The sequence below is a fragment of the Daktulosphaira vitifoliae genome, unplaced genomic scaffold, assembly GCF_025091365.1.
Source record: "Daktulosphaira vitifoliae isolate Bord-2020 unplaced genomic scaffold, ASM2509136v1 Scaffold_1, whole genome shotgun sequence".
NCBI lineage: Eukaryota > Metazoa > Arthropoda > Insecta > Hemiptera > Phylloxeridae > Daktulosphaira > Daktulosphaira vitifoliae.
The window spans coordinates 39,071,111-39,088,068 of record NW_026099572.1 but is presented as its reverse complement, the minus strand read 5'-3'; the positions used below and the strand labels follow the sequence as shown (position 1 = coordinate 39,088,068).

At 24.9% G+C, this 16,958-nt stretch overlaps 1 protein-coding gene across 4 annotated transcripts in view; it reads right to left on the bottom strand.

Moving 5' to 3' along the window:
• The window catches only part of LOC126895392 (uncharacterized), a 43,082-nt gene that overhangs the window by 16,730 nt on the left and 9,394 nt on the right, over positions 1–16,958 (bottom strand). For all 4 annotated transcript variants that reach the window (XR_007701646.1, XR_007701645.1, XR_007701644.1 and 1 more), the window contains 2 exons: positions 12,418–12,545; positions 10,414–10,576 (listed from right to left, as the gene is read on the bottom strand). Coding sequence is in view for 1 of the 4 variants with exons in the window: in XM_050667212.1 (XP_050523169.1) it covers positions 10,414–10,576; positions 12,418–12,545 (291 nt within the window). In the remaining 3 variants the exon portion in view is untranslated. The remainder of the gene's footprint in view (positions 1–10,413; positions 10,577–12,417; positions 12,546–16,958) is intronic.

Genomic DNA, 16,958 nt, shown 5'->3' with positions numbered 1-16,958 from the left:
GACATTAAAATTTATAAAAAAATGACATATTTAAAAGTGTATGGATCAACATTATTTTTTTATAAGAAATAATATTTTTTAATAATCCCTTTTTCATTCGACATACTTTATCTTAATTAGGATATTAATAATGAACTAGCAGATCATGTAGCTTTTGGAATAATCCACCAATTTTTTAAAATTAAACACTATCTAAAGATTTGCATCGAAGCGTTTTTTTTTTATACTGATTTTAATCACTGTCAGATATCATTATACTTGATCCATCTATGCCACGTCACCACTGTGCCGCGACCCCCCTGTGCTGGGTTTTTTACCTAAAATTTCCATAACAAAATGAAGAAATCGATAAAATTTTTATAATTTATAGATATTTGAAGTTTTTACCTATCATATTGTACATTTTTTTTAGAAATCTGATCCTTTATCTGCCCATAGGGGGGATTCAAAATGACAACTTTTTCAACTTAACTTTTGAAAGTGTTCTGGAAATACTGACATTTTTATATACAGGCTGGCCCACCACTCACTGACAACTTAAATAACTTTTGATCCAGTTAATATTTTTAGCTGATTTTTTTTTTTTAAATAATAGTTATACGTTAGGTCTATAGCTATATCTCAATAATTAATTTTTTTACATTTTATTAAAAATATTAATTATTTTTAAATTTTAAATAAAATGTAAAAAAAAAATCTAAGATAGCTATTTTGTAGAGTAGAATTTAAGAAAAATTTTAGTAAAAAAATATCTTATTAATATTCANGTAGAATTTAAGAAAAATTTTAGTAAAAAAATATCTAAATATTAAGTAGTAAATATTCTGTAGCGTTTTAAAGTTTGTGAAAATTTGAATTTTCATGTATTATTTTACGGTATTAAACATTGAAATAATTGAGAAAAGGACAAAAGAATCTTTTCATGATTACTGTGTATACATTAAAAACTTGACATTAATACCATGATATGACATTAGATAAGGAAATTATTACTTATCACTCTCATTCAAAAGTATAAGTCATTTTCATGGAAAAAGTTACACACCTCCAATTTATAGTAATCATGAAAAGATAGCGTTTTCTTCTGTCCTTTTCTCAATACGTATTTCNTGTAGATATTTTTTTACTAAAATTTTTCTTAAATTCTACTCTACAAATAGCTATCTTAAATTTTTTTTTTACATTTTATTTAAAATTTAAAAATATTTAATATTTTTAATAAAATGTAAAAAAATTAATTATTGAGATATAGCTATAGACCTAACGTATAACTATTATTTAAAAAAAAAAAATCAGCTAAAAATATTAACTGGATCAAAAGTTATTTAAGTTGTCAATGAGAGGTGGGCCACTCTGTATACCATAAATTAAAACTTATGTAATATACTTTATTATGGAAAAAGAAATCGGACTTTATTTTGTCTTCGTCGTGAAAATGGCTACCAAATGCTATTTTTATGTAAAATTCTCGATTTTATTTTTTACGTTTTTAACTTATAATGCTATCACTTATTGAAAAGTGTATGCATCAATACAATTTTTTTATAAGAAATAATATTTATATCCCTCTTTCAATCGACATACTTTTTTTTAAATAAAACCATATCCCGTTCTATATTTATATATTATAAATTTATATTTATTTATTTATTCATATATTACAATTATAAATCATAAAACTTGTAATTAGTTGAAAATTCTTGATTTTATTTTTTACATTTTTAACTTTATAATGCTATAACTTTTTGAAAAGTGTATGGATCAACACAATTTTTTTATGAAAAATAATATTTTTTAATAATCCATTTTTCATTCTGGATATTAATAAGAAAATAGCAGATCATGTAGCTTTTGTAATTATCCATCAATTTTTTAAAATTAAACATTATCTAAAGATTTGCATCGAAGCGTTTTTTTTTATAGTGATTTTAATCACTGTCAGATATCATTATACTTGATCCAACTATGCCACGTCGTCACTGTGCCGCGACCCACCAGTGTTAAGTTTTTATGATAGTGTTTTTAATCATTGTCAGTTTATATCTTTACTGTTCCCAACTATGCAATGTCCCCACTATGTGGGGGTTCTTTTTTTATGTTTTCTAACTTTGTTACCTCAATTTATTATAAGCTATTATTAGCTAGAACATTTTCTTAATCAGATCATTTCAAATTGATGCTATGCTTAGAAGTTATTAATTTTACTATGATGCGTTTTTTTTAAAGTCCGTCTCCCATTTTTCTCCACTTTCGCCCAACTTTAAACAATACTTCAAAATATCAAACATTGTATTTAGTTGAAGATAGTACCCTCAAAAATAAAATAATTTTCTTCATTCCTTAAATTGGAAAAAATACCCCCAAAAATAACGAATTTGAAATTAATAAAGTACTGTAAACCTGCCATACCATTTTTAAATATTTGATAAGTGAAACAAATTTTTTTTATAAATAACTTAGGTCATTCCTTTTCATTTGATATAAATTTGTTGAAAATACTAAAGTGGGGCGAGATTCAAATTAACAAATTTTATAAATAATCGTTGAATTTGACTTAATAAAATATTACATTTTTTAAACATGTGTTAAATTAAAACTTGTGTTACATACTATATGTTAAAAAATAATTTTCTGGTGACCTATCTTCTATATGTAAACAACACCTGGACTTCAACAAAAAATACTATTTTTGTGTAAAAAAGTCAGCGTTCTTCGTGTTGTTTTCTGTATCGATTTTTTCGTCAATTATTTATGTCTATATTATATATCATACAGTATAGTCGAATAGAAGTAGGAGTAAGTATCTCCATTTAACCCTCTCTTTTACAAAAAATATACAACAATAAAAACGATACAAGTGTTAGTTATAAATATTATTAGGGAGAATTTTTTGTGATTTTTATGCCAATAAATTAAGTATATTAAAAGTAATGCACTGCTCTTTCCCAGAAAAATGTTTTGAATGAACAAAATAAGCATTTATATTATTGTTTTTTGTAATTTCTCCGTAAAAAATTACAATATTAAATTATTAATATGTAAATACAAATTATAAAACTTATAATCAGGATATAAATATAAAAAATAGGAGTTCATGTTGCATTTAAAATAATTCAATTATTACTTTTAAAAATTTAAGACTATTAACATTTATTTTATCAACCATAGTAATAGTGATTTTAATCAATGTTGGATACTTGTTCTGACTATGCTACGTACTCAATGTAATGCTGTGACTCTATTGCACTGAGTTTGGTTTTTTTTTAATGGCAACATAAATATTAACTACTTATTAAAGTAATAACAATCTAATTAAAAAAATTAATAATTCCTTCTAAAACTTAAACACTATCTACAGATTTGCATCTTTTTTATGATAGTGATTTTAATTATTGTCAGATATCATCTATACTTGTCTCAACTATGCCACTATGCCGTGATTCTATTGTGTTGGTTTTTTTAAATAGTATATTTGTAATATTCTGCAGAATATTATTCTAGAAAATATTCCTGTTACTGATAGTATTCTTTTGTTTTATCACTACACATAACTCTAAATTATTATATTATCATTATATAACATTTTATTAGATATTACGTGTTCATCTATTATGTATTTATGCTATAAAAAAATTGATTAATCTTATGCTATTATAATTTCTATCGCCAAATATTATAGTAATAACTATCAATATATTATTAATAATATAATTGAAATTTCAGCTCAGTAACGCATGAGTCATATAGACTTACATTGTATTATAGTTACTAATGGATTTTAAGAATCTTTAAAGGAATTGGTTTTCGATACTTAATAGGATTCTTTAAAACAAATAATTTCAGATGTCTGTTAAGTTCTCTGTTTTTTATTTCCTTCATCAAAAACTGTTTTGATCAGGTTCTTAAAGTTTCCAACCCTTGCTTATTGATACTACTAATATTGCGCATTGAGAGTAGTGATAAGATTAATAATTGAACATACATACATCGGGTTATTTCAAAAGTTCAAGTTATCTTCAGAGTAAAAAAACAGAGATCAGCAAATCAGGAAAAACGATTTAAGAAAATCATGTAAAACGTTCTTCTAACATTAAAAAAATTTTAAACATTATAACATAATGAAATTATGGTGTGTATAAGGTCCAGGTAAATATATTCAAAAAGTGCTCGTCGTACATCTGTAGGTTCTGTGTTACACATATACACACAGATTTATTTAGTATCTTAATGTATTGTCCTACCATCCGTGTTTCCCTTATCCTAAATACCACTATATCTGTCAACGGTCAGCCAACGCGTGACAACAAGCCGGCTTAGGAGATGGAAAAAACTACGGTTATGTCAAGAAAAAAAATACACATCAGAGTCGACTTCGAAGTCATCACGTTGCTTTCAACTTTCAAGATGGAGAGGGACGTATTCAATTTGTCTTAGTAATAATAATGTTACCACATCACAATCAAAATGACTTTTTTGGACATATCAATAATTTTCTTATGTGGTATTTTATTCTTTTGTATCTTTACACAGTATACGTATTTTAATATTTTAAGTAATTTTGTTTGGTTAACTGACCAAATGGTCTGCTTGTTATTTTGATAGTTAATGACTACATAAATTTTAACTATTTTAATTTTCTGAAATGGTCAATTTCCATTCTTTACTTTTCCTTCCCTTTTCATGACCTGACAGGTCCTCGTTTGCGGTCAAGGCGGACATGGTAAACATCTCATTGAGTCTTCTACATTTATATAGAGGATACCCGTTGACGTTGGTGACATGTTTCATGATACCCTGGCCCATGAGTTGAATTTGTCATGTTCATGCCTATTTCTTTCACAATTCTATTATTTTATTTTACATTTTTTATATCTTAACTGATGACTTAATTAATTATAATTAATGAATTATGTTTATGACATTAAAATTGTATATGATCTTTACCTTAAATTAAATTATAAGTTATTCACTTAATATTTTGTAAATCTCTTTGTTGGTTCTTGTAATGATCCCTATTATATTTTTTATTGGAATACTATGTGCATACTACATTAGTGATATGTCAATGTTTTTTTTTTTAAAACGCAGGCTATTTGGATTCTTGACTGCCTGTAGACAGCTTGTCAATATTATTTTGGTAAATCAATATTAAGTGTCCTACCTTTATGTAGACATAATGTTTTTAATAACATAAAAAGTAATTTGATGGATTAAAGCCATATTAGTTGGATATTATTTTAATTTGTATACTTTTTTATGACTGATGTAGTCGCCTTTATAATCTTAGTCATCCTATGCATATTTCCTACGAAATCCTTCGCCATAATTTAATTGTTAATATTGTTTTTTTATTTAATTTGATCTGTTGGACGTTTATTTAGACGTTATATATATTTCTTTGGGTTTTGGGCATTTTATTTTATGGGTTAATTCAGTATTTATGGTCATTTTTTTATTTTTATTTAGTGATGTTCATGAGAAAATTAATTTATTATATTTAATAAATTTTAATAATTCTTATACTAAATTCTCACTGTTATTTATAACCTTCTTCTCCCTAGGATAAGGTACAAAATCAATGGTGCTCCGGCTTTGCCTTTGGCTTACCTCGACCAATGGTGGACCCTACTCGAGGATCTTGTTAAGTTCGGCTGGTTAAAAGATATTAGTAAGAAAACGTTTAATTAAACTGTAACTAAAAAAAAATTAAAACGTTTTAAAAATTATAACATAAAAATGAAAATACAATTTTTATTTCAAGCCCTGTTTACAACTTTGTAATGATTATAGTAGGACAATGAATTAAAATAAAGTAACAACGATTACTTTAAGACTTTGCACACTTAAGAGTTATCTGAATACAATTTAAGTTCATAAGGTAGAAGGGAAATTCAAAACTTAGATAGTACTTTTTTGTTACTAATTTAAAGTGTTAAGTGTAGACATGTTTCGGAGGACTTACTTTCAGATAGATGAAGTCATAATTTTAATTCGGGAGTTTAAACAAACATTTTTTAGCTCTCGAAAAAATACTTCAAGTCTGGAACAATATTTTGAAAGTTATTAACAATTTACTAAATAGACTGTAGCAATGTAAAGGTTATGCTACTTTTATCATTTCGTATATTCCTTCCACGATATTCCTCTTTTCCAAGTAGAAAAAAGTCATAACTTCTGAACTACAGATTCAATAGTTGTTATAGAACATTTTTTCAACTACAATATTTTCTAACGTTTAAGATAGTTAAATATGTATATTGCCTTTACAAATATTGAGTTGCATAACATGGAAAATGTATACATAATATGGGTTTTTTATTGCGCATTACTCACGAGGCTCTCAATGTTCTAGATCGAAACTGATCATATTTATCTAGTTATATTGACCTTTGAGTTTTTATTAGCTTTTTTTATATTATATAATGAAATAATTCTTAAACTATAACAATAAAATGTATCATAGTAGGGGGTCAAGGCACAGTGCGGAAGTGGTATAGTTGGGACAAGTGTACAGAATATCTGACAGTGATTAAAATCACTATCATAAGAAACGCTTCGATGCAAATCTGTAAATAGTGTTTAATTTTAAGAAATTGGTAGATTATTTCAAAAGCAACAATAACTTTTATTCCCTTAATTTTATCCCGATATAATATAATTAGGCTGGTTAGGGGTCAAATGTTCACAAAAATATATCAAAATATAGTTAAATACCTAAGGCATCTATAAAAAAAAATTATATTGATTCGGTCATTTTTAAAAAAGTTATGGCAGTTTTAAGTAAAAAAAATTGAAAAAATATCGAAAATTAACGATTTTTAAATTTGTAATTTTTTGGGGGATTTCTCCCAAAAAATCTGTAGATAGTGTTTAATTTTAAGAAATTGGTGGATTATACCAAAAGCAAAATGAATTCCTATTTCTTTATTTATATCTTTATTATAAGTTTTATGATATGTAAGTATAATATATGATTAAACATTTATTATAGTAATTACATTTAGTATTTAATAATTTAGTATTGACACTTTTATTGAGAAATTATAAAAAATTATAAAGTAGTAATTACTGATTTTAACGAATTTTCGGGTTTTTTTCATACATTTTCTGTTAATAGTAATTATATAAATTCCTGACTATAAATCAATCTAAATTAAACCATATTTTAAATTTTCATAAAATTTTCTATTTACTATATTTATATTTGTCTAAATTTCTAAAATGAAGGGATTTTTTTCCAATATTTGATGACAATTAGTTCTACTAAATTAAAATCAGTTCATTTGATGTATTGATCATCAAAATGTGTCCAGTATAAGCTGAAAATTTTTATGGACAGGCATAAAAAAACGCACAGTATTGCAAGACCAATAATATCTTAGTTTCATATTGAAACTAAAAAAAAAACAATCAAAAAATTGTTAAAAAAAATCTACTCCATTATAAAAATTAATTGAAAATGTAAAAATCCATTGTTAAATTTATGAGAAATCTAAAATCATTTTTTTTTTAAATAATTTATACAGTTTCATGATACCAACAAATTTGGAATATTAAAGACCAGTAGAAAATTACTAAAAGCGCTAATGACAACATCCCAAGGTGGAGGTCATTAAAAATAATATAAAAAGGCTCTACTTTAAGCTCTGAATTCAGTAAAGAAATCACAAATCTTTTGTCTAATTTATTTTTCTTAAACTAGCCGCGACCCCGTGTTGTCGTTGGTACATTTTAATACGATATTGAAAAATAATTATTTTGCGTCGAGAATTTATTTATTTATCTAAAAAGAAACATTTTAGAATTTTCATGTGTGCGAATTAGCAAAATCCAAGAAAGAGTATCGTACGTAATGTTTAAATGAGTGTAAAAACCTAATGTGTATCTGCATTAATAAACACTTCAACTAGGTATTCGTGAGTCGAATTACTGTCTCGTTGACTCTGTGTCCTATTAAAGAATCTTACCAATTAATTAGTTTCTTATTCCTTAATAAAAGGGAGCTACATTAATTTCTTTCTATATACTTCTCTATATTGTGCTAAAACTCTCGAACTCTACAACCCCGATAGAACCTCGATGCTAACTAATTGACCAAACCCCAAATATCCAAACACACATTACTCTCATATTTATTACAAATTTTAAATAAATATCTAAAGTATTTATAAAAAAAAAATTGTTTTTATTCATCTAATTATGGCAACTTTAAGTAAAAAATGTTGAAAAAATGTCGAAAATTATCAATTATATAAATTTAATTTTTTTAAAGATTTCCCCCATTTAAAGGAAACAAGAAATTTTTTTAAAATTTTTTATTTATTTCTTCGATTAGATACAATTTGTGATCTTTTGACGTATCGTTGAAAGTAATCGGTTTGGGAAAGCTGAGAAAAAGTGGTAACAGACACAACAAAAAAAGTGATTAAAATCACTATCATAAAAGACGCTTCAATGTAAATTTATAGATAGTGTTTAATTTAAAAAAATTGGTAGATTGTTAGAAAGCTACATGATCTCCTATTTCCTTATTTATTTCCTGATTACAAGTTTTATGATTTATAAGTGTAAATGGTGTTATTTAAAAAAAAAGTATGTCGAATGAAAGAGGGATATAAATATTATTTCTTATAAAAAAATTGTATTGATCCATACACTTTTCAATAAGTTATAGCATTATAAAGTTAAAAATGTAAAATATAAAGTCGAGAATTTTCACACAAAAATAGCATTTGGTAAAAATCTTATTTTTTTTTTTATTAACTTTGATGTCTGTTTTCACCGTGAAGACAAAATAAAGTCTGAATTTCTTTTTTTTCCAATATAAAGTATATTACATTAGCTTTAATTTAAGATATATATAAAAGTGTCAGAATTTCGGAAACACTTTCAAAAAATTAGTTGAATAAGTTAGTTTTTTGTGAAAAAGTTGACATTTTATACTCCCCTGTGGGAAGGTAAAGGGTCAGATTTATAAAAAAAAATATACCAAATGAAAGGTAAAGACATCGTGCATCTATAAAAAAAAATTATATTGATTTGATTATTTTTAAAAAAGTTATGGCAGTTTTAAGTAAAAAAATTGAAAAAATGTCGAAAATTAGCGAATTTAGATTTTAAATGTTGTAATTTTTTAGAGATTTCCCCAATTTACGGGGAACGAGGGAAGTTTTTTCAATTTTTGAGGGTAATGTCTTCGACTAGATACGTTTTGTGATCTTTTGACGTCTCGTTGAAAGAAATCGGTTTGGTGAGAGCTGAGAAAAATTGGTAACAGACAAAAAAAAACACATTATAGTAAAATTAATACTTTCTCAGCTTCGCATTGAAGCTAAAACATATAATAGTAATATTATTTAGCTTCTCATTGAAACTAAAATCGGAGTCGAAATTCTAACAACAATAGTGTAGACAAAAATTTAAGATTTTCTTCCATTTGTGCTTACTTTAAATATTGTTATTAAATACAGAATTAATGAACAAGAACTGATATCATGAAACCTAAAATGGATTTTTTATTATTTAATACTTATTACCAAAAATTACGTAAATTAGTTTCCGATTTTCAAACTTCTCAACAAATAGATGTACACTAAACTATAATATAATAGCAAATAGCATAACTATGGTAAATTGTTAGTTTTTTAAATTTATCATACCATAGTCAATCAATAGCTTGTAAAAATACTAATATTGGATATTGTCATAAAATAGTGTCAATAAAATATTAGGTAATTAAATAATTCTAACCATTAGAAATTTTTCTAAATTTTAGAGATTTGTTAGAAGTGAAATTGATTTTTCTAAACCATTTAGAAAGAAAAAATAAGTACACTTTCTTAGTATAGCTTCATCTTAAAAATGATCCAAATTAACATACATCTATATACAGTCTATATATATCTTAACTTTACATACATGCATTATAATTTTGATAAAATCTATCAAAATTGAAACACAAATATAGTATTTTTATTAATTATGAACATTTTCATTCCCAAACAACGACAAATCGCATTTTTTTACGAATTAATCTACAAAATCAATCTATATTCTTATAAACAAACACAAAAAACAAATTAAAGTAAAATTAACCTGCTCAGCATTATATTAAGTTAAAACTACTACTACGAAAAATATTCTGCTGTAGAACCTTAAATACTCCTAAAATTAACTTAAATTATATACAATTACACATAATATTTAGTCCTTAAGTTCGAAAAAATAGGAATATAGCTCTTTTTGCAATCAACAAAGTTATTATTGTATTTTTTTCTTTAATTAGATCTATTATACAATTAATAGTGTATATTATTAAGTTCTTATTTATATTATTTTATTAATTGAATAAATTGTTTGTTTTATAAAGAATACTTATTTTAAACAGATAAATTATTATTTTCATATTATTACCTGTTCTATAAATAATATTTAATGCTTTGATAATAAAATCAAAAATATCTCTGGATTCCATATTAGCATGATTAAGTTGAAATGTTAAAGAACCGTAGAGAGTTAGTCCATTGTCGCAAGGCGCAATGTGGTCACATAAGCGTTTCCTCTCATCACTGGAAACCTGTAAAAAGCAATACAAATTGACTTTCTAAAAATGATTTCTAAGATTCTAGAATATATCATCCTAACTGAAAAATCATGAAACACTTTTTATAGTAATTGTAACGAGACCAATATATATGTTATTATAGTAGTGATAAATCATTTTATTTATGAAAAGGAATTAATACGGATTATATTTGTTTATATTTGATTACATTTAGTTTATATTTGGCATTTCAAATATATAGTTAAACTAAATGAAAATGTATAATGTGCAAACCAAATCCCATAGCGATAAGGTAAGGTTTAGGTAAGCTGACATCGCCTAGTTAAAAATTGAAATTTAATCAAAACAATAAATTAATTTAAATAAATTAGATACATAAATGTAACTTTTTTATGGGATTTAACTATTGTATAAAAATTAAAAACTAAAAGTATAAAAATGGGATTAAATTTAAATTATTTTCATTGTACAAAAAATCTATTTTCTTACTTATTGAACACATTATATAACATAATTGGTTTAAATTTATAAAAAAATAATTTTTTACATACTTAACTACTAGATTTCTCTTGAAATAATAATTTTTTGTGAGAACTTTTTTTTGGCTTTTATTAGTTACATGTGCATTTATATTTATCTATTATAATATAATTTTAAGTCAATCTCTTATGTTTTATAGAGGCATTAACTTTATTTCTTTAAATGGCAACATACGTAATTAACTAACTCATTATACACTTTTTACGCATCTCTAATAATCACAAATCGTTCGATTATTAAGCCACTTATAGTTTTTATTCTTCGTTTGCCTTCGTTTTTTAATACACTAGTAATCATTCGATTGATTAGTGTATACCATTATTGTCTTATTCTCCTTCATCACGTATGATTATAGTAGCCACTAGCTCCTCTATTATTTAAACAAATTTTTCTCCGCTTGTCCTTATTAGTTTCTAAATAGTACCGTGTCATTAATACCGATATAATCCATTGTGTTTATATGTTTTACGTACACATCTATGGATTTCATCATATAGAAATCTCTCAATCACTTTGCTACTCATGCCAATCTCTCAAGCCTTCACCAGATAAGTTCTTGATTTTATTTTATTGTTTATATTTATTAAGTTGTATGATTAACATTGCAGTTTGTAAGTTACCTCCTGTCTTTTATATTTAAAATTTGATTTTGCAAATGTTTAATATATATTTTCATACATTTATTCATGTATTAAGCAAGGTATACCTATTTTTACTCACCTCTCTCTTCCTCCGTATCTTGTAATATATAAACAACTTATAACATTAGTAGCAGGCAATCCTATTATAATTAAAGAATTGCACGTTACACTTATAAAATAGAAAATGGTATTTTTTTGGATCATTACTTCGGAAATTATTCAAATGTTTGTACCTAGATGGAAAGAGGAATGCGACCAAGAAATGCTTAAGGATAAAAATAGTAACACCCGCACATCATCTCCAGTCTTAATTTTAAATTATTAATAACTTCTGAAATACTAGTCCAAAAGTTGTTACCGACCAGGCATTTTTTAGACTAGATCATTTAATATATCATAAGCTAGTTAATTATATATGATGCCATTTAAAAATATAAAGTTGACAACCCTATAAGATATAAATGATGGACTTAATACTTATTTTATAAAGATTAATGGAAATACATGTGTAACTAATAAAAAACAATTTTTGCGACCTCAAGTATAAAAGACTCGAAATGAATTTTGTTTAAATGTTTACAATTTTTTTCCAAAATTATTGTTTTTTGTACATTTTTGTTTTACCAAAAAACTTAAAAAATGGTTAGTGAATACTTTTTTTTTAATACTTACTTGGCTAACACTACTACTAGCCCTTCTAGAATCCTCAAGGCATATATATTTTTGAATACACTGAGAGTTCTTATCGGTATTTGACTTTTTTGGTGATTCTAATCGTGTTGTTCTTGCAGAGTCACTAGCTGTAAAATATTTAAAATTAAATTTAAATATTACTCTTAATAATTCTATTAGGCTTTGTTATACTTATGTCAATATCTATAATAGTAATAATACGTGAGGAACTATTTTTTATAAATATTCTGGAAATACTGACAACTTAATGTTGAGTGTCCAGTAAGTAAAGAAACAGGCAGGTTACTATTGTTCACATTGTTTATAACAATGATCCTGTTTCCTTACTTACTAAACAATCTGTATGTATTTTATTATATAAGCTGAAATATATTCATTATAAAAATTTTAATTTTAAATTAAAAAAAAAATATTTAACTCAAAAAGACACAAAAAAATGACTAAAAAATCGCGTATACGGAACAATGTCATTATCACATACTAAATATGTATGTGTTTAATTATATTATAAAATATACCCCTAGTGATCTTAAAACCTATTGAAGCTATCACTTAGTAATATTATCACATTTTGCCAGTTAATACAAGTTTAATAATGAATTTTTTAATGATTTTGAATTTTAGCCAATATCCAAATTAAATAAATCGTTCTTATTAGCCTTGATGCGAAGCTGAGAAGGTATTTGTTTTACTATGGTTTTTTTTTTTTTTTTTTGTCTGTTACCACTTTTTCTCAGCTCTCACCGAACGGATTTCTTTCAACGATACGTCAAAAGATCACAAATCGTATCTAGTCGAAGACATTACCCTCAAAAATTGAAAAAATTTCCCTCGTTCCCCGTAAATTGGGGAAATCTCTAAAAAATTACAACATTTAAAAATCGCTAATTTTCGAAATTTTTTCAATTTTTTTTACTAAAAACTGCCGTAACTTTTTTAAAAATGAACATATCAATATAATTTTTTTTTTATAGATGCTTGATGTATTTACTTATCATTTAGTATATTTCTTTTTTATAAATCTGACACTTAACCTACCCACAGGGGGGATTTAAAATGACAACTTTTTCACAACAAATTTACTTTTTCAACATAACTTTTAAAAATGTTCCGGAAGGTCTGACACTATTATATATATCTTAAATTAAAGCTAATGTAATATACTTTAATTTGAAAAAAAAAAATTTGACCTCTGGACTTGTCTTCACGGCGAAAATGGCTACCGAATGCTATTTTCGTGTGAAAATTCTCGATTTTATTATTTATATTATATTTAACTTTATAATGCTATAACTTATTGAAAAGTTTATGGATCCACACAATTTTTTTATGAGAAATAATATTTTTTAATAAACCCTTTTTCATTCGACATACTTTATCTTAATCGAGATATTAATAAGGAACCAGCAGATCAAGTAGCTTTTGGAATAAAACACCAATTTTTTTAAAATTAAACACTATCTAAAGATTTGCATCGAAGCGTTTATTTTTGATAGTGATTTTAATCACTGTCAGATATCATTATACTTGATCCAACTATGCCTCGTCACCACTGTGCCGCGACCCCCTTGTGCTGGGTATTTTTTTTTTATTGATTACCTCATAAATGTATTATATACAATAAAATGAACATTTTATGAAAATTTGAGATTAAAAAAAAAATTTTTACAGGTCGCTCAACGCGTTTTAAGAAAATTGACCAAAAATACTCAAAAAAACATAAAATGTCATTATTTATTCAATTTTTGTTCAAATTTCTTACTTAGTACAACTAAATTGTTCGTTTTTTAATGCCGAATAATAATAATTAGAAAAAAAAATTGTAAGTCCAAAATTGATTGCGTAAAGTCCATAAAAAGCTCAAAAATATGGTTAAGTTCAACGAACACTTAAGTAAACCAAAAAAATTTTTTTTTTCATTTTTTTTTTTTAATTTGATTAATATTTGTGTGTATTTTAAGAGGAAAAAATTTTTTCACTAATGTTTAAAACTACTACCTTTTTTTTTAGATTAGAACGTACGCTAGAATACACGATGTATATAAAAATAAATGAAAATATCGTCAAATTTTACTGTTTCCTTTTTACATTTTTTTTATTTTAAAATTTGGCATTAGCTATATATACATACACATATATTTATAATTATAAAAATAAAAATAATTTTTTTTTTTTTTTGTCACCAATGTTGATTTTTTACAATCGGGGTACTCATTCTAGACAGAATAAACGTATCTAGCCGAAAAGCCACATATATTTTGGCGTCTGCTTTAACTTAGTGTGATAAAAATATTAATGATTATTCGATAAGTAAAGATTGAATTCAAAGAGCTCGTAATTTTAATAGAAAAATTATAAATAATGAAATAATAAAATAATTCAAACCAAACACCGCTTTAATGGTTCACTGGGACGGAAAAATGTTGCCGTCTTACAACAAAAAAAATTACACTGAACGTTTAGCGGTATTAGTATCTGGTGATGGCAAAACTAAACTTTTGGGAGTGCCTAAACTTTTAAATTCTACAGGCAAATCGCAAGCTGATGCCGTTATTAAGCTTTTGGTTGATTGGAATTTAGTTAATCAAACAAATATGATATATTTTGACACTACTGCCTCCAACACTGGAAAACTAAATAGTGCATGTATTTTAATCGAAAAAAAATTAGGTAAGGAATTATTGAGTTTAAATCATCCCGAGGATGATTTAAATTTAATTTATGTTCACAAATTTAGAAATTATGTCTATATTTGGTGCTAATATCTTTAACACAACATCATCTGTCAACATATTACAGTATAGTTTTTTGTCTATATTTTCCAGGCTATTAGAAAATTTTTTGAATAGAGCTATGTCTGGGCCAGTTGATGGAGGCATTAATTTATCAAAAACTCTCCTAATTATTATTTCATGTATATGGTGTCTACAAGCAAAACTCAAAAATTCCTTACCTAATTTTTTTTATGTACATCGTGTATTCTAGCGTACGTTCTAATCTAAAAAAAAAGGTAGTAGTTTTAAACATTAGTGAAAAAATTTTTTCCTCTTAAAATACACACAAATATTAATCAAATTAAAAAAAAAAAATGAAAAAAAAAATTTTTTTGGTTTACTTAAGTGTTCGTTGAACTTAACCATATTTTTGAGCTTTTTATGGACTTTACGCAATCAATTTTGGACTTACAATTTTTTTTTCTAATTATTATTATTCGGCAATAAAAAACGAACAATTTAGTTGTACTAAGTAAGAAATTTGAACAAAAATTGAATAAATAATGACATTTTATGTTTTTTTGAGTATTTTTGGTCAATTTTCTTAAAACGCGTTGAGCGACCTGTAAAAATTTTTTTTTTAATCTCAAATTTTCATAAAATGTTTATTTTAATGTATATAATACATTTATGAGGTATCTCATAAACATTTCGAAGATCGATTTTTTTTTGAGCCACCCTAATATATATATTATAATAATATATAATATATATATTATATATATTAATTTTAAACCATTTTTATCTACAAAATAATTTAATATAAAATTTTCTTTCCGAACATTTTTTTAGCTTCAATGCGTTTAATTTCAATTCTACACCATTATTACTTTAAAAAAAAACCCTAACATAGTTGGGTCGCGGCATAGTTGAGTCAATTATAATGATATTTGACAATGATTAAAAGCACTATCATAAAAAATGCTTCAATGTAAATTTGTAGATAGTGTTTAATTTTAAAAAATTGGTAGACTATTCCAAAAGCTACATGATCTCCTTATTTATATTCCGATTACAAATTTTATGATTTACAAGTGTAATATATGAATAATTATATTTATAATATATAAATATAAAAAGAAAAATGGTTTTATTTTAAAAAAAAGTATATCGAATGAAATATGTATATAATAGTACTTCTCATGAAAAATTTGTATTGATCCATACATTTTTCTAAAAGTTATAACGTTATAGAGTTAAAAATATAAAAAATTTCATTTTACAAAAATCATATATTTTTTATCAACTTTAATGTCCTTTTCACTACGAAAACAAAATAAAGTACAAACATTTTTATGTAATTTATAATAATAATATAAAATTTTATATTATGCACTTATATAAAAAATTATTATACTAATTTGTTCTTTTTTGAAAAAGTTATGACAGTTTTAAGTAAAAAAAATTGAACATTTTCGAAAATTAACGATTTTTTAAAGATTTCCCCATATACAGGGAATGAGGGAAATTTTTTTTAATTTTTGAAGTTCATGTCTTAGACTAGATACTATTTGTGATCTTTTGAGTTTTTTTTTTGATTTTTGATCTTTTCGGTCTACCGACTGAGAGCTGACTCAAAAATTCTTCAAAATATCACAATTCGTATCTAATTGAAGGCATTACTTTCAAAAATTGAAAAATTCACCCTTAATCAATTACAAAAACAACTTACTCCGTGTAGACAATTAAAATCATTAATTTCTAATGTTATAAAGTATATACTCTCAAATTAGTTTTGATATGATA